The sequence below is a fragment of the Myxine glutinosa genome, chromosome 5 (genome assembly GCF_964187855.1).
Source record: "Myxine glutinosa chromosome 5, kmMyxGlut1.1, whole genome shotgun sequence".
Classification (NCBI taxonomy): Eukaryota; Metazoa; Chordata; class Myxini; order Myxiniformes; family Myxinidae; genus Myxine; species Myxine glutinosa.
The window spans coordinates 41,001,037-41,028,811 of NC_136265.1; the positions used below are offsets into that span (position 1 = coordinate 41,001,037).

General features: G+C 46.0%; 1 protein-coding gene across 3 annotated transcripts; it reads right to left on the bottom strand.

The window, feature by feature from the left end:
- Positions 1-1,041: 1,041 nt before the first annotated feature.
- On the bottom strand, positions 1,042-25,766 carry LOC144892255 (replication termination factor 2-like). Of its 3 annotated transcripts, none has more exons than XM_078777942.1 (9): positions 25,649-25,766; positions 19,480-19,555; positions 17,182-17,276; positions 14,395-14,488; positions 10,753-10,892; positions 10,087-10,165; positions 8,116-8,229; positions 4,377-4,431; positions 1,042-1,342 (listed from the first exon to the last, which is right to left on the bottom strand). In XM_078777942.1, the coding sequence occupies exons 2-9, from the start codon at positions 19,546-19,548 to the stop codon at positions 1,164-1,166; spliced, it is 825 nt and encodes a 274-aa protein (XP_078634068.1). In that variant the 5' UTR covers positions 19,549-19,555; positions 25,649-25,766; the 3' UTR covers positions 1,042-1,163. The 3 variants fall into 3 exon arrangements, with proteins under 3 accessions (XP_078634068.1, XP_078634069.1, XP_078634070.1); XM_078777943.1 differs by having other exon boundaries at positions 25,531-25,657; XM_078777944.1 differs by lacking the exon at positions 25,649-25,766 and adding an exon at positions 25,400-25,532.
- Between the last annotated feature and the right edge of the window lie 2,009 nt (positions 25,767-27,775).

The following is a 27,775-nucleotide window of genomic DNA, read 5'->3' on the forward strand; positions in this document are numbered from 1 at the left end:
CCCAAAGACAAGCACTACCACCAACACACATCCCATGGCCATATGTCATTAAAAATGATGTTGATCGTATATCCGACATGTACTGTACTGTGCTGTACTGTACTGTACTGTACTGTGCACTTGTACGTTGCAAATTCGTTGAAAATATCCCCCAAAGTCTGGGTTTCGTCAAACACCATACGAGCGTACCATGCCTTCAAAAACTTCGTGCCAGCCATCCGAATGCACACGTGAATAAAGACCATTTCAAGACCAAGGTCTACTGCACATCAGTAGCTCAATTACAGCTACTGAGAACGTTCGTTCTATAAATCGATAACGCACGCTATTGCTAGAGTACCGACTGTACACGTTACTTACGTACATGTCTCAACAATCACGTTCGCCGAGGGCACAGTGCGGCGTGAGCAAGAATACTTACAGACAAGACAAGACAAGACAAGATAGATTTAATTTTCGTGAATGCTGGGCCTCGAGGGACAGCAAAATAATTATTGGCTTTTTTAGATCTGAAAAGAAAATACTAAATATCAAACAAACAAAGGAGGCGGCCATCAAAAAAGGAAGCAGGCGGGGACAAGAAACTAATAAATTTATTTTACTTGGCCTGCTAGGCCGGACCTGGACCAAAATCCCATCTGCTTGTTCTCGTCCCCTCACAAACTCATCGACCTAGTTTTGTCATAATCACTTTCCAACTTTTTGAAATATTGCGCTCCATATCATTTTTGGCCCACGTCTCTCAATGGGGAAGAAATAATGAAAATAATAATAATAATGGGATCCGGATCTTCACCGAAATCAAATCAGTTGAATCATTCTGTCCTTCAAAGATACCCAACCTGTCCACTAAGTTTCATCAGAATCCGTCCACAACTGTTTGAGATATCCTGCACACAGACAGGGGTGAAAACATAACCTCCTGTTCATCTTCGGTGGCGGAGGTAAATATTCTGATTCAAGATCAGCTGATTTATTTTAACAACATGGAAGGTAAAATTCATTTAGCAATATCAAACCAACAGAAAGTTTACAAAAACGTCAGTTCACAAATAAGTATTTAATAAGGTTTCACTCATAAAGACAATTGTTGAATATGCGTATGTTCCCAGTCCCCCGGCCTCCCAAATTTCCTCAAAAAGGAACGTTGTATACACAGTGCACTAGTTAAAATAAGGATTGTAAGTGATCCAGTGGGCTGTGTGTGGACGTTTGGCTGAGCTGTGAGAAGTGAAGAGCGATTTAAAAACTTCTGTTTTAGGGCGTGCTTCCTCGGCGGGCGTCTTCACTGCCTCGGCCGTCTTCTCCTTTTCAGGAATGATGCGTTTGCTGCAGGATGGAGCTGAAAATGCACAGAGAACAGGAAACGAGTACTTTGAATTTATTTATTTTTATTTTTTTTGTATACAAGATCGAGGCTCGTGAAAGAGCGAACATTAATCACACAGAAAGACAAACAGACACACAAAACAAATAACATCGGGAGCGGTAGACAAGATGGGGAGAGAGGGGGAAGGACACAAACACAACATTTGAGAGCAGGGACCGAGAGACATGGAGACATCGAGAGAACTGTGGGAGGGAGAGGGCTTTGGGGGGAAGGCATGGGAAGGGGGGGGGGGGTGGGAGAGGTATAAAACATATGGACACTGCCAAGACTTCCAGGAAAGAAGTTGGAATTTCAAACAAGGTGGATCTGGGGTGAATTAGTGGGGGTAGAAAAGATCAAGGTTTTGGATGGGGGAAGATAAGAGATGGTGGTGAACAGCTGTTTTGAAGACCTGGAGGGAGGAGTGTGATTGAAGTGAGTGTGGGAGTTTGTTCCAGAGGCGGGAGAAAAGAGGAATGAAAGAGTGAAGGTGAGCAGAGAGCCGAGATTTCGGCAGTTTAACCATCAGAGGGTGGCTGGCAGATCTTGTGCGACCTGTAGGAATATTTGGGGGACAGAGCACAGAGAGAGCTGGGGGAGCAAGGCCGGAGAGGAGTCGGTAGAAGACAGAAAGACCACCTACCTGCCTGCGGTGAGTGAGTGAAAGGCCCTCAGAGATAGCTTCATCGCGGGAGATTCCAATGATTCTGAAAGCTTTGGATTCAACAGCGTGAAGCCGAGCCAGGTGTGAGGCAGGAGTACCAGCCCATAGGGGAGAACAGTATTCCATTGAGCTGCGGATGAAAGCCTTGTATGTGGTGAGGAGCTCACGTGTGCCTAGGAAGGACTTCGCACGACGGAGGATGCCCAGTCGGCGACTGGCTTTGGAGGCCAGCTTGGAAATGTGGTTTTCCCAAGAAAGATCATGGCAGATGGTGAGACCCAAAAGCTTGAGCGACAGAACTTCTTGGAGAGGATTGTTGAGAAAGTAGATGGGAGGGTTGTCCAGTCGATCTTTTCGGAGAGACATAGTAAGAGTGTGAGATTTGTCAGGATTGAAAGACATGTTCCACATGTTTGACCAGTCTGTGATTTTGTCCAGGTCTTCAGAGAGTGAGGAGGCTGCAGACTGCCGATCTGAGGGAAGAGGAATGGAGCGGCAGAGAGTGGAGTCATCAGCAAAGAGATAGAGGATTTTCCAGAGAGTCGGAGAGATCATTGATAAAGACCAGAAAAAGCACAGGGCCCAGCACACTGCCTTGGGGAACTCCAGCCTGAACGGGAAGGGGAGATGAGAGAAATCCATTCAGGGCCACACGTTGACTACGACCAGAGAGGAAGTCCGCAAGCCATGCATGGAGATTTCCATGGATACCATAGGAGGAGAGTTTGGTGAGCAGAGCTGGGTGCCAGACCGTATCGAAGGCACGTGGCATACAAAGTTCACAAGAACATCAGAAGGCTTGAAAAAGAGTGTGTGCATCGGAAGATGACGCAGCATAAGAAGAACCACCTTTAGAGGCCATTTTTCCCTGCAGGGCAGGGGCTGGCCTTTTTCGGTCTGGCACCATGGTCCGCTTTTTTGAAACAATGTTTTATGGCCGGATGCCCTTCCTGCCGCTAACCCTGTTAGTCGCCTCTTGCGACACACAGAGAATTACCAGTGAACTGGTACTCAAATTGCCGACCTCGGAAGGATGACAGGCTGACTCAACCCACCTGGCGTTAATTCAGCGATCGACCGGGATTCGAACTCAGGATCCTAGGATCCCAAGCTGGCACCCTAACCGCTAAGCCAACACCAGGCTGAGTCAACCCCCCTGGTGTTAATTCAGCGATCGACTGGGATTCGAACTCAGGATCCTCGGATCCCAAGCTGGCACCCTAACCGCTAAGCCAACACCAGGCTGAGTCAATCCTCCTGGTGTTAATTCAGCAATCGACCGGGATTCGAACCCAGGATCCTAGGATCCCAAGCCGTCACCCCAACCGCTAAGCCAACACCAGGCTGACAACACCAAGCAACACTGCAGCATGTCATATATTAACAAGCGTTATGCCGAGGTCCCCCGTCGTTGAAGTGATGTGAGTTGACAAAGTGGAAGACGCAAAGCAGCAATCTTGGATTTTGACGTGGCGACCCAATTTTCAATAGCGTTCTTCCTTATGCCTGGATACACCCACACACCAGATTAGAAGTTGGTACTTCGCTTTTTTTTCAAGATATTCCGCTCACAAGGTTCAGACATACATGGCGGCGGCCATCTTGGATTTTGAGATGGGTTGCACCCACACACAAAATTAGAATTCGGTCCTTCGCTTACGCACGCACGCACACACGGACAGAAGGGAAAACCATAGTCCCCCTTTCGCTCCGCGGTGCGACGGGGGACAATAACTGGCGGATGTAGGACGGATGATGGGAAGGACTGGCAATTGATAGGACGGGGGTGTCATAAAACAACAACGATCCTGTGACGGTTGGGTCCGAAGACGGTCCGAAGCACCGCGCACTGGCATGCGGTGATGTCATCCAGCATAACTAATACAGCACTTTGAACAGAATTATTGAGCTTTCAAAAGTCTCGTTTTGACTGGGCCAGATGGAATAAAAGTCGGAAATAAATTTATACGCCGTAAGCAGAAAGTCAAGTCATCGTTAATAATTATTACCCCGACAAAGTTTGGCGAGTACACACGAAGCATAGAGAGCGAGGAGACAGAAATCGGGACAGATCGTAGTCATATTATTTTTATAGATTAATCATCATCATGATCATGATCATGTACCATACTCTGTGGAGAGCGGTGGTGCTGCCAAAGCAGTTACAACGTCCACCAAATAATGCCGGCAGATGAGACGCTCAGTTTGTCAATGGTGACTACGCTGGCTCGAAACCCACACATCAAGTATGCTTTAAAAACAACTGTTCATCCATTAACTTCAACATGTACATTTCATCAGGAAGTACAATCAGCCATCTTTCATCCAATCACAAGCCCTGACCTTCATCTGCATGCTGCGGGGGGCATTCTCCATTTATCTTCGATTTCTTGCTTTTCTACAGAGAAAAGCACACGGTTACGGACACGCATTCGTGCAATAAAATGAAATGCATTACATCAACATGCGGAACTCAAGCATAACCCACATTTTCATTACTTGTCCTTCCGTGCTACTTGTTCCTTTGATGCTCCCATACAGTAGGCCATTCCATGAACATATGAAGAGTTTGATTCCAAAACACGATAACCACAAATTTTGTGAGTTACTGGAAGCTAAAACATGTTGGATGAAGTAAGAATGATTTTTTCTTTCATCTTCAACACGCCATCCAGTTTCATTCATTAAAACTGGCTTTGTTTCACGACGTGGTATCCGGCATTCGCAGTACCCTTCCAACTTCCTTACATTACATTCATTGCGGTGAGTTATCCGCTCCTATTCATGGAATGTCTTGTATTAGAATAAAAATCAAATTAACACTGTAAGATATTATAGATATACAAATATATACACCTCTTCTATTATTTACCAGATTAAGGCTCATGGATCTTTAATTTTCTCTTTTTTTTTTGTATACTCAGTCAAGGCTCATATAAGAGCCAACACATAGAGCATAAAATGAAGGGAGCAGGAAACAAGGGGGGAGAGACAAGAGGAGGAAGCACAACAACAGTGGAGAACAGGGACATCAGGAGATCAGTGGTAGGGAGAGGGCTGGGGCAGAGTACACGGGATAAACAAGATGGACACGACGAAAGACTTTCAGGAAAGAAAACAGGGTATTTGAAGGAGGTGGTTTTGGGGTGGATTAACGGGGGTAGAAAAGATCAAGATTTTCGATGGGGGAAGATATGAGATCCAGGTGTTGCAAAAAATGTTTACAGAAAGGCCAGCCATACAATCTAATGAGTGTTTTTGTGTTTCAGATTGCATGAAGATGGGTGCCAAAGCTCAGCTAATGCCAGAAAAAAGACAGGCAATTGTAACTTTGAGAAAAGAAGGCCGATCCTTGAGAAATTGTAAAAAAAATTACAAGTGTCAGTAAATGCAGTTGCTTGTGCCATTAAACGACATAACGAAAATGGTAAAAATGCGGATATAAGACGTTCTGGTTGACCAAGAATCACTACAGAATTGCAGGACAAGTAATCTGAATCACCAGTCTGCACAACAGACGTCTTACAGCACCGGATATTATAGCCCAGCTAAACAGCTCCAGCACTGCAACTGTTTCAAGACCTTTTCTCAAAGTTACAATTGCCTTTCCTTTTTCTGGCGTTAGCTTGGGTTTGGCACCCATGTTCATGCAATCTGAAACACAAAAACACTCATTAGATTGTATGGCTGGCCTTTCTGTAAACATTTTTTGCAACACCTTGCAATAATAGACATTGCACGTGATGAAGAAACCAAGCACAAACATGAATTCCACACAGAGCAGAGTATTTCGAAACAGTTTTTTCTCCTGAGATGAAACGTTAATAACATTATCTTTGCGTTTCAGTTTGGATTAAGTATTGCACTTTTCGACCTATTTCCCAAAATTGCTTTAAAACTACATTTCACACAAGAAAGATGCATTGAAGCACAATATATTTATTATCAGTAGATAAGCATATATATCTTTGGTAAGAGTTTTGTTCACATCTTATGTTCATTTTGCACATTAAACACATTATGTTGGGTGTACTTAAACTTTTGACCGGTAGTGTATGATTAACTTTATAAACGGTCGCTACTGCTGTTTAATATTAAACTGAAAGAAATCAGGAGGAATCCCAACATCCTTGAGGCATTATATGCTTATCGCATCCAACACAGAGGAAAGGACCTGAGCGTACATCTACTGAAATCTATATACCCCACAGAGGATAATAAACATGAGCCTCCCTGCCACTTCTGTGGGGAGTGGGTGTACACGTTAACGAAAAAACAGGCGATACGTTACAGCACGCCATTACTCCAGATGTAGAGTATAAATAAATCACAAATTAGACAATGTAATGAAGAAGCATGACACTAAATAATGGAGGAAAGCAAGTACAAGATATATTCATAAACAAATAAAAATGTTGTCTGCCGTGAACAAGGCGAGTGGATTTTCGCCGAAACATCGGCTCTACCAACTTGTAAGTCCAGCTTTTGCATTTATAAACTTTTACTGATTTAATTGGACTGGATGAATCATAACAACCTTCATCGATTTAGATAAAAATGATATATTACATAAAACAATAATTACCTAATAGGTACTAATAGTTTCATAGGTACCACATTTTCAAACAAATAACCTGTGGGCTATACGTTACATTAGTTAAACTGCCTGCAGAGTATTTATACATTTTTAATGGATGAGCACTCGAGCAGCCTGGTTTTTGGTCGCATCGGTACTGGAAACCACGCTGGTTTTTAATACATCGATACAGTAAACTTTAATTATCACAACAACCCCTTCTCAAGATATTTATTTTCATGTCAACTGGTTATTTACCGCAGTTGTATTTGAAAAGAGCCATTTGTTGGCCCTTGACAACAAAGCCTTGTCGGCTGCTGGAAACATGGAGATCACGCATCTCCCGGTCATGTGGAGAGGAAAGCTGGCTTGTGGGGTACACCCTGCACCTGGTCATGTGGAGAGGAAATCTGTGTGTGGGTTTATACGTGTGTGAAATTTTCCTCGAGGATTTTTGTCCAGGTGCAGACTATACCAGGGGGTGGGTTCTTTGCGTAAAAATATGACATAAATATTTCCATGGGGTATATTGATCACATTTACATGGGGGGGAGGGTGAGAGATGTGTCTTGAGTGAGTCGAGGTTGGTGGAGAGGCGAGTGGTGGAGTTATGGAGACGAATAGGTAGAAGTGACCACCTCATCGTCCGATAGTACATCTTCCGTAGGTCGGCTAGAGCATGGAACAGGATCATCGTACGGCCTTCCTCATCAGAACATGAAATTGATGGCCTGCTCGTGTCTTGCTCCTCTCCAGTCCTTTCACTAATGACTGCAGCTGCAGCTCCACTCTCCTAGCTCCTTTCCAGATCCCTTCGCCCTATCAGCAGCTCCTCCTCCCCCTGTCCCTAAATATGTGGACTTCAATCATCCGAGGCTTCTGCTCCAAGCTGACATATCTCTCAACCCAGGCCTCTGCCGATAAACTGGAGCATCATCTGTTTAACATCCATCCTTCCTCGCACCGGACGTCCCTGACTCCTTAGTGTCCCTGGCTATTGTCTCCTCCAGTTTGATCGACCTGAACCCTGTCCGGGTAGCGAAGTCACACTGTACATCAAAAACTCCATTTCTCATTGTCGATGTACTGCTCTTACACCTCCAAAACACTAGGAGTAAACTTGATGAAAACAACAGTTAAAAACTATTTGTACATTTTATTCATTTGTGTTCTCCATATTTTCAAAGGAAAGGTTTGTTGAAGATTTTATGACAAAAGCTCAAATGGTAAAAAATGGCCTGCACAGATACACTGAATCTCAATGGTAAATAAATCAAGAAACATGGAAGTGATTAAAATAGCCTGGACACCTCGCACTTGACGTGCTGTGGCATGACTGATTAGGGCTTTTCTCTGTAATTAAGTACAAGTACAAATACAGTATTAATTATTTTCTCCATATCCTCATGTCCTCCAGTCACCAACGACGTTAAAACAAGAGATGTAAACCGATATGACTAAAACTGATCATTACTTGTAAATATTCTTCAATGACACCACGCTCACCTTGTGCTGCTTGTTCAGCATCCTCCTCTCCTCCATTCTCTGCCCGAGAACCTCAATCTCCTCCACAGTGCCATTCAGCATGATCAGCTGATTCTTCGTGAAACCTGCACCACACTACAAAACACAACACGATACGAGACACATCAACCGACACTGTTGAGCGGTCTTTAACACCTAAAAACTATTCAAAAATTCTAGCCACTTCAATTACAAATGTTGAACAGATAAACGACGAGTTCGTTCGCCTTGTGGACATAAACAACCTCCTACAAAAGGAGTCAGTATGTACTTGCAGAGCCTTCAGGTAGTATTCACACCCCTTGAAGTTTTCACATTGTGTTGTTACAGTCTGAATTAAAAATGGATTAAATTGAGATTTTTTTTTGTCACTGATCTAAACATAATGTGTCACTGATCCATACATAATACCCCATAATGTCAAAGTGGATTTTTTTATTTTAATTTTTACAAAATAATTAAAAATGAAAAGCTGAAATGTCTCGAGTCAAAAAGTATTCAACCCCTTTGCAATGACACTCCAAATTGAGCTCAGGTGTATCCAATTTCCTTTAATCATCCTTGAGATTTCTCTACAATTTGATTGGAGTCCGACTGTGACCAATTCCATTGACTGGACATGATTTAGAAAGAAACACACCTTGCTATAGAAGGTCCCACAGTTGACAGTGCATGCCAGAGCAGAAACTACCATGATGTCCAAGGAATTGGCCGTAGAACTCCGATTATAGAATTGTGAGGACGCATAGATCTGGGGAAGGGTATAAAACAATTTCTAGAGTGTTGAAAGTTCCCAAGAGCACAGTGAGCTCCATCATTAGGAAATGGAAAGAATATGGAACTACCCAGACTCTTCCTAGAGCTGGCCGTTCGACTAAACTGAGCAACCGGACAAGAAAGATCTTAGTTATGGAGGTGACCAAGAACCCAATGAGCACTCTGACAGAACTACAGAGTTCCTTGGTTGAAATGGGAGAACCTGCTGGAAGGACAACGATCTCTGCAGCACTTCACAAATCTAGGCTTTATGGGAGAGTAGCCAGACGGAAGCCACTCCTGAGAAAAAAAGCACATGAAAGCATGCCTGGAATTTGCAAAAAGGCACGTGAAAGACTCCGAGAGCACGAGGCAAATGATTATGTGGTCTGAGAAGATGAAAATTAAACTCTTTGGCCTGAATGCAAAGTGCTACGTCTGGTGGAAACAGAGCACAGCTCATCACCGATTTAACACCATCCCTACCGTGACACATTGTGGTGGCAGCATCATGCTATGGGGATGCTTTTCAGCGGCAGGGACTGGGAGACTTGGAAGGATAGAGGGAACAATGAATTGAGCCAAATACAGGAAAATCCTTGAGGAGAACCTGCTTCAGAGTGAAAAAGACTGTGGCGAAGATTTGTTCCAACAGGACAATGACCCCAAGCATACAGCCAAAGCAACACTGGAATGGCTTCAAAACAAGAACGTGAAAGTCCTTGAGTGTCCCAGCCAAAGTCCAGACTTGAATCCCATTGAGAATCTGTGGAAAGACTTGATGATTGCTGTTCACGACGCTCCCCATTCCAACTTGACAAAGCTTGAGCAAATCTGCAAGGAAGAATGGAAGAAACTCCCCAAATCCAGATGTGAAAAAGCTCATACAGACATACTCAAGAAGACTCAAAACGGTAATCACTGCTAAGGGTGCTTTTATGAAGTATTGGCTCAGGGGGTTGAATACTTATGTAAATTTGATATTTCTGCATTTCATTTTTAATTACTTTGTAAAAAATTCTAAAAAATAAAATCCAATTTGACATTATGGGGTATTATGTGTAGATCAGTGACCAAAAATATTAATTTAATCCATTTTAAATTCAGGCTGTAACTCAACAAATTGTGAAAAAAGTCAAGGGGTGTGAATACTTTCTGAAGGCACTGTACAAATGAACAATACATTTCGTCCTTTACCTGAGGACATGTTTCCGTCTTGATCTCTTTCAAGGCACGTTCCGCAATCACACACTTGCAGCCGTGCAAAAAACAAAACCTGCACAAAAAAGCAACACCCTAAGCACAAGACGATACATAAATATTACAAACATAATTGAAGCATCGTTGCTAAAATGAATGCAAGACATTACGAATGGAATTAGAGAAACAAGACATGTCGAGTGGCAAATCTTTTGTGGCGAGGACGACGACAGACTGGCGTCCCAGAGCTCATGGGCTCAAATCCGGCCGAAGTCAGCAGTTACAGAATTCATCACAGGTTCAAGGAAACCAAGCTGGTTTTTTTACGGACAATCCGATGATGCCATCGGATTGTCTGTAAAAAAAAACAGCCAGGTCACAAATGACCTTAAGGAAAGGGTGTTTCACCAATCTTGGCCTACGGGCATCGTCGACTTGTACGACTCTGGGCTTATGATCATGAAAATGGTGCCTGTGATAAAGGCGGCGTCATCCAAAATCACCTGAACTAAAGAGATAAACGAGTGCGTACATATTTCAAAAGAAATTAAACTTTAGGTGAGCAAGTTTTACTTTCCATGGAACACTGTTGTCTCATATGCTTCTCAACAAGGCAGGTACAAACCAAGCAAAACTGACGTTACAGTACGCCACAAAGCCTACCTGTGCTTTCCATTCATCTCTAGGCCGCTGATGGGACAGATGAAGCGAGCGGCATGCAAATCCTCATACTTGTCGCCCTTCCTGTCCATCTGCCCTCCGAGCCATGCGGGATTCTCCGTTAGTTTCAGCTCACAGATATCCTGATCGTGGCGCACACATTGGATAAATCAGCGTGTATCATCGATTCACGATCGTATTACTGCACCGAAGAACTTGCATCTCGATCAAGGCTCACAACACATTTTGAATGCAAATAACAAGGGAAAGGGGAAGAGAAAGGGGAGAGGGTGCAGGGAAGGGAGACATATTGCAGATTTGAACAGTGATTTAGGATAAATGATCAGTTAATGGTGGAAAAATCTGTCTATATGTAATTGTATCTTTGCCTATTCCGATAGTACTGCAAGTACTGCAAAAATACTGCAACAGGGGCGGACACCACGGAATGGTCCACGATGTGAGAGCGACAGAGATTGTGCTTCGGTCACATCGCGTGAGATTCCAATGATGTTGAGAACTTTAGATTCTGCAGAATCCCAGAGAGTCAGATGTGATGCTGGGAAAGAAGCATTCAACTGAGTTCTGATTTTTCAAAGAATGACTTGGAATGATGGAAGATTCCCAGTTTGTGGCTGGCCTTGGAAGCCAGCTTTGGTATGTGTAACCCGACAGGCCGCAGATAACGCCATGGCATGACGGGTTGCTAAGCAACCACAGACGCCGTCTGAGACGATAAATTAAGGTAGAGTCCAGCGTCCAAATCCCGCTTTACATTCCCGGCGAATGAATCACCCTAGATAAGGACAGTGTTTCCCAACGCCCCACTGCTGTCAATCAAGAACGGCCAAGCGATACCGTAAGAGGGATGTTGGCTAATCTCTGACTGCAACTAAATGGCAGGACAGAACTCCCTGCCACGAGTGCACACTATGGTCTGACCAATGGAAAGAGACGATCGGGCAGTTTGGAAAAATGGTTTATGGAGGTTTAGCAAAGGCACATACATGACATGACCAAAAGTATGTGGACACCCAAACATCAAACATCTCATTCCAAAATCATGAGCATTAATATGGAGTTGGTCCCCCCCTTAGAGGCTATAACAGCCTCCACTGTTCTGGGAAGGCTTTCCACTAGATGTTGGAACATTGCTGGGGGGATTTGCTTCCATTCAGCCACAAGAGAAATGGTGAGGTCGGGCAGTGATGTTGGGCGATTAGGCCTGGCTCGCAGTCGGCGTTCCAATTCATCCCAAAAGTGTTCGATGGGGCTGAGGTCAGGGCTCTGTGCAGGCCAGTCAAGTTCTTCCACACCGATCTCAGCAAACCATTTCTGTATGGACCTCACTTTGTGCACAGGGGCATTGTAATGCTGAAACAGGAAAGGGCCTTCCCCAAACTGATGCCACAAAGTTGGAAGCACACAATAGTCGAGAATGTCATTGTATGCTTTAGTGTTAAGATTTCCCTTCACTCCAACTAATTGGCCTAGCCCGAACCATGAAAAACAGCCCCAGACCATTATTCCTCCGAAACCAAACTTCACAGTTGGCACGATGCATTCGGGCAGTTGGCGTTCTCCTGGCATCCGCCAAACCAAGAGGAGTCCGTCGGACTGCCAGATGGTGAAGCGTGATTCATCACTCCAGAGAACGCATTTCCACTGTTCCAGAGTCAAATGGCGGCGAGCTTTACATGACTCCAATCAACGCTTGGCATTGCGCATGGTGATCTTAGGCTTGTGTGCGGCTGCTCAGCCATGGAAACCAATTTCATGAAGCTCCCGACGAACAGTTGTTGTGCTGAAGGTGCTTCCAGAGGCAGTTTGGAACTCGGTAGTGAGTACTGCCACTGAGGACAGACGATTTTTACGCACTACGTGCTTCAGCACTCGGCGGTACCGTTCTGTGAGCTTGTGTGGCCTACCACTTTGCGGCTGAGCGGTTGTTGCTCCTAGACGTTTCCACTTCATAATAACAACACTTACAGTTGACCAGCGCAGCTCAAGCAAGGCAGAAATTTGACAAACTGATTTGTTGGAAAAATGGCATCCTATGACGATGCCACATTGAAAGCTCTTCAGTATAGCCCATTCTACTGCCAATGTTTGTCCATGGAGATTGCATGGCTGTGTGCTTGATTATATAATATACCTGTCAGCAATGGGTGTGGCCGAAATAGCCAAATCGACTAATTAGAAGGGGTGTCTGCATAGTTTTGGTCATGTAGTGTATTTACAAGCAGGCCACGTCATACAAGAGAAATCTTACTCTTAAACACATAAGTCCTCTTAGTCAGTCATCTTATAACAACGTTCTATACACACAGGAACCTCAAGCATTCCAGGAGCAGAACAGAAGGGAGGTTGATGGGCAGAGGGGTGAGGTAGGTGGGGTATGATGTCAACCCCAGTCTCACCAGTACGTTAGTCGGACAGCAGGTGAGACGTGTGGTGCGTGTGGTTGCTTGTAGTGCAAGTCCTGAAAAGAACTGTTGTGGACTTGGTTGACACGCCGCAAAACCAGGTTGCGTCAATGAGGTGTGTGCGATAGCAGGTGCAAAGATGTAAGATGCGTGTTTAAGATGTGTAGGGAGAGAAGTTAGCTTTGAGGAGAATCACTGTTGATCCTCTTGATGCTCAAGAGTTGGTGGTTGGTTTTAATGAAGTCAGCATGGGAGGTATTGTCAGTGAGGAGACGGTAACTATGTCTGGCAGCTTGAGTTTCATCACCGTTCCGCTTGGCCCTTTCAGGGCCCGTTCTACTGTGTTGCTCAGGTACGACGCTTGGCGTGGCTCACCTCAGACTCTTCACTTGATCACCACCTCCGCTCAATCGACGAACCAACTCCAAGGGTTGTTTTTGCTGAACTTCTGCACTGAGCTCTCCAGAACTGAACTGAACTGCTCTGCATGGCATATTATCGCCCTGGCTCCTGTCGTCTCTCACAAACGCCTTCTGCAATCCAGCCACCGATTGGCTGGCACGCTGTGATCCAGCCATTGTGATTAGCTCCACATTACCTAACTACGTTAGGAATCCCTTATGTGTTGGTATGCGTTTTCTTGGAGTTTCCGAAAACAGTAACAATATTTTGAAGTGCTTGTGCGTTTGTTTGAACGTTATTCTTTCACGGCCGAACCATAGCACTTGGAGGCCCCAAATTTGGGTGTAGGTAGTTCAGATGATGGGCAACGTTTTACGCTACCGCAAGTTGGCTGTGATGTCCGTTTTCAGGCCACCAAAGGCTGTCATAAGGTGTATATTGGAATGTGGGATCAGGCAGCGATGCAGCCAGCCCACAGGCAAAAGGTAACCACCATGAGGCCAATAATTCTAAAGCTTTTCAATTCCCAAAACGTCCCGAAACTCTGCCAAGAAAAGCTCACCCAGCCGGGTAGCGCAGGGTATCGCCCCCTCTCCCGGGCAGCGCCGGCTATCCCTTCCTAGTTATTCATAAAATTCAAAGCATTCCCACAGATATCCAAAACTCAGAAGCAGAAACTAAGTTACCCTCCCTCCGCCCCACCCCCTGGAGGTGCTACACATAATCGTGGCGGATAACCCCGACATATCTTTCTAAAAGTCTCCAGCGTACCATGAAAACCAGAGCACATAGATCAGTCGCACCACTTTCCACGTACCTTCAGGTTTCGAATGTGCATGGCTATTCTCTGGCCACACTTTGCTTGAGATTTATCCAGCAGGTACTCCAACACACATTCTTTGTTGTATAACCTGGAACCCAAACGCAGGAAGGAGGTAGAAAATAAATAACGATGCTCAAAAAAAAAACAAAAAAAAAAACAAAGGAACACTCCTGGTTCCGTAGACAAATATCTAGAGAAGTTTTTATTGTGGAAATAAAAGGACTATTTAATTGATAAATCCCTGGTTTAAAATATGTATATTGATAGTAAATGGGCCTTTTCTAGGCACTCTATATATTTGGCCTTTTACGATCGATCAAAAGCAATTTAATTCAATTCCGTGAGTGCCATTTTAGGAATTATATTCAATCCATTCTTTGTACAAGAATAGCACTCAGTAGATAGCATCCCTCCGCCTGGTGAACAGTTTACGTTTTCTAACCCACTGATGGGCCGGATCTGGATTCAGACCTGAACCAAAATCTAATCGGCTTGTTCTCGTCACCTAACCAACTCATCTACCAAGTTTATTCACAACTCGTCCATAACTTTCTTTAAATATCATGTTATATATATCGCCTTTCACCCGATCTCTCAATGGTGAAGAATCACTTACAAATTAAATAACTCACATAGCCCAATCCATATTCAGCGCTTCACCAAAATCGAAATGATTAGTCCTTTTCACACACACAACCTGTCCTCCAAGTTTCGTCCAAATCCATCCATAACTTTTTGAGATATCCTGCTATTTTTCATTTTGGCCATATCACTCAATGGTGAAGAATCACTTTTAAAAAATTATACAAGCTGCATCTGGATCCAGATCTTTACCAAAATTGAATCGATTCTTCCTTGTTACACACACAACCTGTCCAACAAGTTTCGTCCAAATCCATCCATAACTTTTTGAGATATCCTGCCATATGTTGGTTTTGGACCGATCTCCCAATGGTGAGGAATCACTTAAAGAATTAAATAATTCTCATATCCGAATCCATATTCAGATCTTCACCAACATCAAATCTATTTGTCATTGTCAGACACTCAACCTCTCCACCAAGCTTCGTCCAAATCCGTCCACAACTTTTTGAGATATCCTGCTATGTATCGTTTTTGCCCTATCTCCCAATGGTGAAGAATCACTTTAAAAATTCTAGTAGCCAGATCCGAACGCGGATCTTCACCAAAATCGAATCATTTCGTCCTTGTCACATACGCTACATCTCTGCCAAATTTCGTTCGAATCCGTCCACAACTTTTTGAGATATCTTGTTCACAATAGGGCAAACGGAGAAACAGGCAGACAGACAGGGTGAAAACATAACCTCCATCCACCTTTGGTGGCGGAGGTAATAATGCTTTTCATTACCTTCGCAAAAGCGGAAGGTTATGTTTTGATCGCTGTGTATTTATTTGTATGTCTGTGTGTGTGTGTGTATGTTATTCGCATAACTCAAAAAGTATTCAACCGAATTGCATGAAATTTGGTGGGATGATTGGTTATTATACGGGACACATTTGATTAGATTTTGGGAGCAATCGGGTCAAAGGTCAAGGTCAAGGTCACGAAAAGGTCAAAATCGTATTTTTGTTGTTCTGTTCCCTACACTCCCATGCCAAGTACAGAACAGTAGCTGCGGCGAAGGTATGCGCTCTACCGAGTGCCCGTTCTAGTTTTAAATGAAATATAAAAGTGCTTGCCAGTAGTATATGGTAAGTACCATGAGTATATGGTACATAAATACCATGACAGTAAGTAGCGTGAGTGTACGGGAGGTAAATACCATGACGGGGAGTACCATGGGTAAATGGTAGGTGAATACTGTGACGGTATGTACCATGAGTATTCATTAGGTAAACACTAAATACCATGACAGTAAGTAGCATGAGTATATAGTAGGTAAATACCGTGATGGTAAGCAGCGTGAGTGTACAGTAGGTAAATACTGTGATGGCAAGTACCGTGAGTATACAGTAGGTAAATACAGTGACAGTAAGCACTGTGGGTAAATGGTAGGTAAATACCATGATGGTATGTACCATGAGTATACATTAGGTAAACACTAAATACCATGACAGTAAGTAGCATGAGTATATAGTAGGTAAATATTAAATCCCATGACGGTAAGTACCATGAGTATACAGTAGGTAAATACCATGACGGTAAGTACCACAAGCATATAGTAAGTACCATGAGTATACGGTAAGTAACATGAATATATGGTAAGTACCACGAGTATATGGTAAGTACCATGAGTATATGGTAAGTACCATTGATATATGGTAAGTACCACAAGTATACAGTAGGTACCATGAATATATGGTAAGTTGCATGAGTATATGGGAAGTACCATACCTGGGTCTAAATTTGAACCCAGGCTAGACAGCTCAGAGGTGAGTATGCATACCTCGGAGATATCCTGTGAGCCTTAATAATGTAGATTATTGTATATATATACATAAACATCAACCTTTCCTTTAACCTTTAACCAAACCTTGTAGCATTCATTCAAGCAAATTTAATTTGAACAGTGGAGAGAAATAAGAGCAAGAAAGACACCAAGGCTCACGAAAGAGTGAAGCAAGTCATTTTAAGGTACATTTGCTGTGTAACAAAACAATACCTATGAAAAAGATGGTTGCGGCAGAATGGCCATTTCAAACTTTGGTGAACATTCTCAATGTAAATGTAAAAATGATCGTTCTGCCAAGAAACCGCAGAACCAATGAAATTTGAAGTTGGAAACAGCACATCGACGAGGACAAAAAATCATTCACCTTCCCAGCTCACATGAAACAATTGGAGGACAAAGTTTCTCCTGGCTTAGGGCGCAGTGGAACCATCGGGCCATGATGTTAGCATCTTTATCAACCTGGAAAACAAGGATCACGAGGAAACTGTTAAACAGTGAAAAATCCATCAAGGGAGAGAGAAAGACAGAAAACACATAGCTCTGTGGTAAAGTTTCAAAATTATGAATGTATGAGCTCACCTTGACATATGACCCGTAAATGCAATCGGGACAACCAATGTAAAAATGGGCATTACAAAATGTTCAGCAGATCTCTTAAAATCCGCTCTAGCTTCTCCGGGCCTCTCTAAACAACCCCAGGTCACACAATTTCCACAGGAAACCCTCACCTGTTCACCTTCCCCAAGTCCAGGCTGGTTGTCCACCTGCATTCATTCATCCCCTTATTCTCCTGATTGTGGTTTCGTCTCCATGTGTCATTGGCCCGTCCTCACTTCAGTTCAGTCTTTCAAAACCGCTGCAAATCTCTACCTTGTGTATTCACCCATGCACATCCATGATCTCTTCCACGTGCGCTGATGTTTCCCCATTCGATTCCTCTCCAGGACATTGTTACCTGTTTTGTGTCATCTGTCCTTGTTTATGTCCACTCCTCTCTCCCTCCCCCCTGATAATACCCATATATATTAGTAGTCTGTTAACCTGCCAACCATTGCCGGTTAGGTTCTCCATAAATCTTGATCTTTTTTTTTTTTAACAGGATCTAAGGGTCATAGTGGAGTACGTACACGTACACGTACACGCACACACACCTGTTACATGAGACAGCCACAGAGATTGGGCGGGGAAAATGCCGCCATTTCCAGGAGCACTCTGGGTACCAGGGTGATGTCACAACATCATTTTTTACCACACTCAATGGGGCATTTCCTGAGGATTTTCCTCCTCCCCATAGATGCCAACCTATGGGGTTTGTCCGTGCTGTTGTCCTTGCACATGCTGAACATCAAGTAAAGAAGCAGCACGTACCATTATTAAAGTCTGGTATGACTCTGCCGGGGTTTTTTTTACCACCAAACTCCCAGGCTCTTACCATTATACCATCGAGTCCTGTGTCATCGCACCCCGGGGTCCTGTGTCATCGCACCCCGGGGTCCTGTGTCATCGCACCCCGGGGTCCTGTGTCATCGCACCCCGGGGTCCTGTGTCATCGCACCCCGGGGTCCTGTGTCATCGCACCCCGGGGTCCTGTGTCATCGAACCCCGGGGTCCTGTGTCATCGCACCCCGGGGTCCTGTGTCATCGCACCCCGGGGTCCTGTGTCATCGCACCCCGGGGTCCTGTGTCATCGCACCCCAGGGTCCTGTGTCATCGCACCCCCGGGGTCCTGTGTCATCGCACCCCCGGGTCCTGTGTCATCGCACCCCCGGGTCCTGTGTCATCGCACCCCCGGGTCCTGTGTCATCGCACCCCCGGGTCCTGTGTCATCGCACCCCCGGGTCCTGTGTCATCGCACCCCCGGGTCCTGTGTCATCGCACCCCCGGGTCCTGTGTCATCGCACCCCCGGGTCCTGTGTCATCGCACCCCCGGGTCCTGTGTCATCGCACCCCCGGGTCCTGTGTCATCGCACCCCCGGGTCCTGTGTCATCGCACCCCGGGTCCTGTGTCATCGCACCCCGGGTCCTGTGTCATCGCACCCCGGGTCCTGTGTCATCGCACCCCGGGTCCTGTGTCATCGCACCCCAGAGTCCTGTGTCATCGCACCCCAGAGTCCTGTGTCATCGCACCACAGAGTCCTGTGACATCGCACCCCAGAGTCCTGTGTCATCGCACCACAGAGTCCTGTGTCATCTCACCACAGAGTCCGGTGTCATCTCACCCCAGAGTCCTGTGTCATCGCACCCCAGAGTCCTGTGTCATCGCACCCCAGAGTCCTGTGTCATCGCACCCCAGAGTCCTGTGTCATCGCACCCCAGAGTCCTGTGTCATCGCACCCCAGAGTCCTGTGTCATCGCACCACAGAGTCCGGTGTCATCTCATCAGAGTCCGGTGTCATCTCATCAGAGTCCGGTGTCATCTCATCAGAGTCCGGTGTCATCTCATCAGAGTCCGGTGTCATCTCATCAGAGTCCGGTGTCATCTCATCAGAGTCCGGTGTCATCTCATCAGAGTCCGGTGTCATCTCATCAGAGTCCGGTGTCATCTCATCAGAGTCCGGTGTCATCTCATCAGAGTCCGGTGTCATCTCATCACATAGTCCAACCATCGCACCGCCGAGTTTTTCTCATAAAAAGACCCTACTGATCTGCAACTGTTCCTTACTTGTATCGGCTTTTTGGGGCCTTTGACGAGCTCGTGCCGTTTTGGAATCGTTCCGCCATCACAACCCATGCTCCGTCTATGCAACGACACAAACAACAAAGACAATGCAAAGAGAGTCGTATTCATGCACGCATACAGATGCACCAAATTGATTCGCATTCTGCCAAGTAATTACCAAACTGCCAGACCAATATAATTTACTTTGTGTTGCCAACCTGTGACAGACGTGTTGCCAAAACACATATATACATACATACATATATATATACATACATATATATATACATATATACATATATATATATATACATATATATATACATATACATATATATATAGTATATACATATATATATACATATATAATATATATATATATATACATATATATATACATATATATATACATATATATATACATATATATATATACATATATATATACATATATATATACATATATAAATATATATATATATATATATATAAATATAAAATATATATATATATAAAATATATATATATATAAAATATATATATATATATATATATATAAAATATATATATATATATATACATATATATATATATATATATATACATATATATATATATATATATATACATATATATATATATATATATATATACATATATATATATATACATATATATACACATATATACATATACATATATATACACATATATACATATACATATATATACACATATATACATATACATATATATACACATATATACATATATATATATATATATATATATATATATATATATTTTACAATCCTCAACAAGTATGAAAACGTTGATAATGCAGAGCCATGGAAGAAAAGCATATTTTAAGCCATGCCCACAATGAGAAGGTCCAACAGGATATGGTCATATTCTCCTACTCTCAGGAATACAATCCGTTATTTCTCTTCTTATTATTATTTGGCTGGAGGGCTTTTATGTATAACCCAGGAGGCCTTTCGGCTATAAAACAATAACACCGATGAGGCTACGCGGGTGTTCTGTATTTTCCGGGATGGTCCCGTTTTTCAGTTTTATGAACAATATTTACCCCGTGTGCAAAGCTCAAAGCGGGGTTAAGCATTTGGTTCACTGTCTATCTCCAGAAGTCAGTCCACGATTGAGGAACTACTTAATTTCAATTGAGTTTTATATTTTGAACACTGTTGAACATGAATGGGAAAATGAATCAGAACACCAATAGTCAGGTTCACTATGTTTTTTCGTTCAAAATCATGGTAGATTAGCAAACCTATACATTTTTGGAAACGTTATTACGGAAAATCTGAAAATCAATGTTTACATTTGCCAATTCCGACCAATTCGATTCGACCAATTCGACCAATCGACCAATTCCATTCGACCAATTCGACCATTCGACCAATCGCTTCGATCGACCATTCGACCATTCGACCAATTCGATCGATTCGATTCGATTCGATTCATCGAATTCGATTCGATCGACCATTCGACCAATTCGATTTGCCAATCAATTTGACCGACCTTTGCTTGTGTGGAACGGACTGTGAAAACGATGCGGACTATATTGTCGGATACGACACACAGGACAGTGATGACGAACTCTAAATGGCATATTCTGTAATCGTGTATGTTTGATGCCATTGACTGCCTGTGTATATTTTGTCATTGACTGCCTGTGTAGATGTGAAGTTATACTGACTGCATGTGTATATATGATTTTGCTGACTGCCTGTGTATGTTTGGTGATATGAATTATTGTGACACATTTTGATGTTATTAACTGCCTGTACAAAATGATAACATGTATTTGATTATGCAACTTATCGCAAATATAAAGACAGTATTTTGCAATTCAAAACCTTTGATTCGTGTCTTACCATTCCCCATAGCACTAATTTGATACTTTCATTGGATTCCTTGTCCCTGAAAATATAGGTTTAGTATATTTTAAAAAGTTTTTAGGGTAATTAGAGGCAGAAATAGAACAAAATATGTATTTCACAGTGGCCATTTTGAAAATCCAAAATGGCCGCCATACAGGTATCTCTCCAAATGTAAACATTGATTTTTAGTTTTCTTATGCTATAACCTTTCCAAAAATGTATAGGTTTGCTAATCTACCATGATTTTGAACGAAATATAATTTATTGACATAGTGAACCTGACTACAACCTGCAGTTTAGCAGTACTTTGGCTCTGAATTTGGAAAATTTTACTTAACGTCGTCCAGATTGCGCATGCGCACAGAGAAGAGTAAGGTAATTGTGTTATTCTGTGTGCCAGTTTGTCAAACAAGATTGAAAATCATTCCAAACAGGAAACTTACTGCTTTGAGGGACCTCAAAGTTGGTGACCACACAAACAACAGGCACGACGAACTAACTTACACATCAAATAAGGTGATGCAATAGATGCTGCATTAACAGCGGTTAACTTCTGAAAAAAAGTTTGTTTTGTTTTTTTCTACAGCCTTTAAAAGTATTATTTTATTTCAATTGAAATATATACTTCAACACGTAGAACATAAATCGCCTTGTTGGCACTTCCAAAAACCTCCAGTTTAGCAGTACTTGGACAAAATATGACGTCTTTTTACTTCACCTCAACCAATCAAATTCGCCGCTGGCGCGCGTTGGGGAATATGGCGATTCAGACAAAATGGCGGCTCATAGGAAATATAGCGTATGGAAACGCAAAGCAAGAGTTGAAAAGACCATTCCCATGTCCTTTTTCTCAAGAGTGCAGTGGTGGGGAGGAGGAGGTAGCGAGCGCAGGCAGTGGTGAGGAGGAGGAGGTAGCGAGTGCAGACAATGGTGGGGAGGAGGTAGCGAGCGCAGGCAGTGGTGGGGAGGAGGAGGTGGCGAGTGCAGGCAGTGGTGGGGAGGAGGAGGTGGCACGCGCAGACAGTGACGGGGAGGAGGAGGTGGCGGGCGCAGGCAGTGACGGGGAGGAGGTAGCGAGCGCAGGCAGTGGTGGGGAGGAGGAGGTAGCGAGCGCAGGCAGTGGTGGGGAGGAGGAGGTAGCGAGCGCAGGCAGTGGTGGGGAGGAGGAGGTAGCGAGCGCAGACAGTGGTGGGGAGGAGGGGGTGGCACGTGCAGGCAGTGACGGGGAGGAGGAGGTAGCGAGCGCAGGCAGTGGTGGGGAGGAGGAGGTCGCGAGCGCAGGCAGTGGTGGGGAGGAGGAGGTAGCGAGTGCAGGCAGTGGTGGGGAGGAGGAGGTCGCGAGCGCAGGCAGTGGTGGGGAGGAGAAGGTAGCGAGTGCAGGCAGTGACGGGGAGGAGGAGGTGGCGAGCGCAGGCAGTGACGGGGAGGAGGAGGTGGCGAGCATAGGCAGTGACGGGGAGGAGGAGGTGGCGAGTGCAGGCAGTGGTGGGGAGGAGGAGGGGGCGAGTGCAGGCAGTGGTGGGGAGGAGGAGGTAGCGAGTGCAGGCAGTGGTGGGGAGGAGGAGGTAGCGAGCGCAGACAGTGGTGGGGAGGAGGAGGTGGTGCGCGGAGGCAGTGACGGGGAGGAGGAGGTGGCGAGCGCAGGCAGTGATGGGGAGGAGGAGGTAGCGAGTGAAGACAGTGGTGGGGAGGAGGTGGCACGTGCAGGCAGTGACGGGGAGGAGGAGGTGGCGAGCGCAGGCAGTGACGGGGAGGAGGTAGCGAGCACAGGCAGTGGTGGGGAGGAGGAGGTAGCGAGCGCAGGCAGTGGTGGAGAGGAGGAGGTGGCGAGTGCAGGCAGTGGTGGGGAGGAGGAGGTGGCGAGCGCAGGCAGTGACGGGGAGGAGGAGGTGGCGATCATAGGCAGTGACGGGGAGGAGGTGGCGAGCGCAGGCAGTGACGGGGAGGAGGTGGCGAGCGCAGGCAGTGACGGGGAGGAGGTAGCGAGCGCAGGCAGTGGTGGGGAGGAGGAGGTAGCGAGCGCAGGCAGTGGTGGGGAGGAGGAGGTAGCGAGCGCAGGCAGTGGTGGGGAGGAGGAGGTAGCGAGCGCAGACAGTGGTGGGGAGGAGGGGGTGGCATGTGCAGGCAGTGACGGGGAGGAGGAGGTAGCGAGCGCAGGCAGTGGTGGGGAGGAGGAGGTCGCGAGCGCAGGCAGTGGTGGGGAGGAGGAGGTAGCGAGTGCAGGCAGTGGTGGGGAGGAGGAGGTCGCGAGCACAGACAGTGGTGGGGAGGAGGGGGTGGCACGTGCAGGCAGTGACGGGGAGGAGGAGGTAGCGAGCGCAGGCAGTGGTGGGGAGGAGGAGGTCGCGAGCGCAGGCAGTGGTGGGGAGGAGGAGGTAGCGAGTGCAGGCAGTGGTGGGGAGAAGGAGGTCACGAGCGCAGGCAGTGGTGGGGAGGAGAAGGTAGCGAGTGCAGGCAGTGGTGGGGAGGAGGAGGTGGCGAGCGCAGGCAGTGACGGGGAGGAGGAGGTGGCGAGCATAGGCAGTGACGGGGAGGAGGAGGTGGCGAGTGCAGGCAGTGGTGGGGAGGAGGAGGGGGCGAGTGCAGGCAGTGGTGCGGAGGAGGAGGTAGCGAGTGCAGGCAGTGGTGGGGAGGAGGAGGTAGCGAGCGCAGACAGTGGTGGGGAGGAGGAGGTGGTGCGCGGAGGCAGTGACGGGGAGGAGGAGGTGGCGAGCACAGGCAGTGATGGGGAGGAGGAGGTAGCGAGTGAAGACAGTGGTGGGGAGGAGGTGGCACGTGCAGGCAGTGACGGGGAGGAGGAGGTGGCGAGCGCAGGCAGTGACGGGGAGGAGGTAGCGAGCACAGGCAGTGGTGGGGAGGAGGAGGTAGCGAGCGCAGGCAGTGGTGGGGAGGAGGAGGTGGCGAGTGCAGGCAGTGGTGGGGAGGAGGAGGTGGCGAGCGCAGGCAGTGACGGGGAGGAGGAGGTGGCGATCATAGGCAGTGACGGGGAGGAGGTGGCGAGCGCAGGCAGTGACGGGGAGGAGGTGGCGAGCGCAGGCAGTGACGGGGAGGAGGTAGCGAGCGCAGGCAGTGGTGGGGAGGAGGAGGTTAGCGAGCGCAGGCAGTGGTGGGGAGGAGGAGGTAGCGAGTGCAGACAGTGGTGGGGAGGAGGTGGTGGCGAGTGCAGGCAGTGGTGGGGAGGAGGAGGTGGTGCGCGGAGGCAGTGACGGGGCGGAGGAGGTGGCGAGTGCAGGCAGTGACGGGGAGGAGGAGGTGGCGAGTGCAGGCAGTGACGGGGAGGAGGTGGCCAGTGCAGGCAGTGGTGGGGAGGAGGTGGCACGTGCAGGCAGTGACGGAGAGGAGAAGGTGGCGAGCGCAGGCAGTGACGGGGAGGAGGAGGTGGCGAGTGCAGGCAGTGGTGGGGAGGAGGTGGCAAGTGCAGGCAGTGACGGGAAGGAGGTGGCGAGTGCAGGCAGTGACGGGGAGGAGGCGGTTGCGAGTGCAGGCAGTGACGGGGAGGAGGCGGTTGCGAGTGCAGGCGGTGGTGGGGAGGAGGAGGAGGCGGTTGCGAGTGCAGGCGGTGGTGGGGAGGAGGCGGTTGCGAGTGCAGGCGGTGGTGGGGAGGAGGCGGTTGCGAGTGCAGGCAGTGGTGGGGAGGACGAGGAGGTAGCGATGTTCTCTGAACTCTCCAATTTAAAAAAGGAAAGGCGGCACAAAGCACAGGCGCGTACGCTTCCACCATGGAAACAACAATTCAATTTTACTTTATAAATTTACATTTAATTGTTATTTCAGAATTTTTTCGTACAGATCTTGGCGCTTGCTGGTACTTCCTAAAGGCTGGTTCATAAGTTTTGTTACCCCCAATGTACTTTTACATGAGTCCGGAGACTTTACCCCATGGCCCATCCTGTACTGTACATTATCGGGTGCGATGGGGTAACAAGACCTATGGACCTCCCTGTACAATGGCAACCATGACCCTGAACAACAAAATAACAATCACAACAAAGACCAATACCATTAATATTCGTACATACAGTGTATTTCTCTCGTGCAAATCAAAATTATCGATCAGTTCAAGATGTAACTCTAAGTGATAGTAAAGAAGAATCTGCACTGCAGTCGTTAAGAAAAATAATGGGGTCTTCCGTGGGATTTAATTTCAGACCTAGGGCAACAGAAGAAGAAGAAGCCAACGCTAAACGAGCATTCTTGCCATAATTATACGATAATCTAATAAAACATCTGTTTTACAAACACAAAGGCTTCAAAACGTCACGACGCACCTTTTTAATGGCAAGACGAGTCCGAACACAGGAAGTGCGCCGAACCAAATTGGTTATTGTTTTTTTTAAATCTCCTCTACGTTTTCAGAAATAGCGTACAATATAATGGAATATAACTTTACATATTTAATAATTGCGCCAATTATAACGAAAAATTACCGACAAACTTAAAACTAATACAAATACACCGCTCAATTAGAATTTTGATTTATCTGTGAGAGCATCCCTTCTGAGGTGAGTTGTCAGTTCGAAGCTTTCTCTTTGAAAACAATATAGCGATTAATTAATGGCTAATAGGATATGATGGTTGTGGTGCCAACGTGAACACATTGTGTGCTAACAAACGTAATACTATCACCAATACACCGCTCAAGTAGAACTGTGATGTGTTGGTTAAAGCGCCTCTTCTGAGGAGAGTTTGACAGTTCGAATGTTACCCGATGAAAACAAGATAACGTGTAAATAATGGCAACCACGTTAGCACATTATGTGCTGACAAACGGACCCAAATGCAATACCCTCTGTTATGGCGAGGGTAACAAGGAAATTTGACGCATGAGGCCATTCAGCCTATGCATCTGTAACGAACTCAAGCAGACTCCATCGTGCCGGAAGCGGAAAGCGCGTTTATTGACGCGGTGATGATTCACTCGTGTCTGACGAATAAGCGCGTCCGATAAACCACAACAACAATGCAAATACAAGTCAGAATAATACGTTACATCCTCCTTTCTTTCAAGGAAGCCACTTTAAAGGAAACCAGCAAAGCAAATAACTCTATAAAGTAAAACTTACAATGAATTAATTAACAAACAGCATCACATTCAGATCACGTGAATCAATTGATTTAAATTTAAAGATCCAGACGTCTGGGAGGGTTAACCGCTCTGCCGCTCCTTGTGATGAACTTGGTATTTCTGGGAGATGCAGTGGCTCGAGGCGATGACACTGTTGGGAGACTTTGGGATTCAGATGCTTGCTCACTTGGACTTGGGGACTTGCAGCAGTTCCCCACTGGGGTGTCCTGTTGAGTGGTGGGATCAGGGAAGTCCCTCATGTCCTGGGAAGAGTAAAAGCGAGAGAGTGGCTGACTTCCCACCGGGCCAACATGGGCTGAATGAGGCACTCTGCGGAGATGGAGCCTGTTACACCGGTACACATTGTTTGGGGTCCTCAGCAAATATGACCGGGGGCTGTTGTGGCGCGCCTCAACTACAGCCGGAATCCAATGCCTGGCCTCCGGGTTTGGCAACATCCTAACACTGTCGCCCGGCTGGAGCGGTGGCAAATCTGACATAGATGGCTTGTCATGATAGTATTTTTGTTTCTCCTTCTGTGTGTCAAGGCGTGATCTCACAAGGTGATGGTCATACCGCGCAGGCATGAGAAGAGTGCGGTTGCAAGGCAGTGTGTTTCTGGGGCGTCTTCCCATTAGGAGCTGAGCCGGGGACAAGTTTATTCCTTCAAGTGGAGTGGTGCGGTAGTCTAGCAGGGCTAAGTACTTATCTGCTGACTTCTTCCAGAGCCTTTTCACTGTCTGGATCGCTCTTTCTGCCTCTCCATTGGCACGTTGGTGCTTGGGGGACACAATGTCGTGAGTTATGCCATATTCTTTGCAAAACTGAGAAAATTCCTCTGACGTGTACTGACTTCCGGAATCGCTTCGCAGCTTCTCTGGAATACCATGTCGACAAAACTGCTGCTTGAGAGCTTCGATTACAGAGCAAGCTGTAATGTCCTTGAGGCAATCCACCTCCACAAACTTGGAGTAATAATCGACCGTGAGCAAATACTGCTTTGATTCGAAGTCAAAAACGTCGCTTCCAACTTCGATGAATGGAAGATCAGGCGTGTAAGTCGGCAAGAGAGGCTCCCGTTGCTGAGCGCTTTGATACTCTGCACACTTGCAACAATTCCGTACAGTTTCTTCGATGTCAGAGTTCATTGAGGGCCAATACATGACCTCGCGAGCACGCTGCTTACACTTGTTCACTCCGAGGTGCGATTCATGAATCAAGCTCAGCATTCTGGGTCTGAGGCTTGGCGGGATGACAAGGCGCATGCCTTTGTAGACAACACTGTCTGAGACTGCCAATTGCGTTCTGGAGTCAAAGTACGGACGGACCT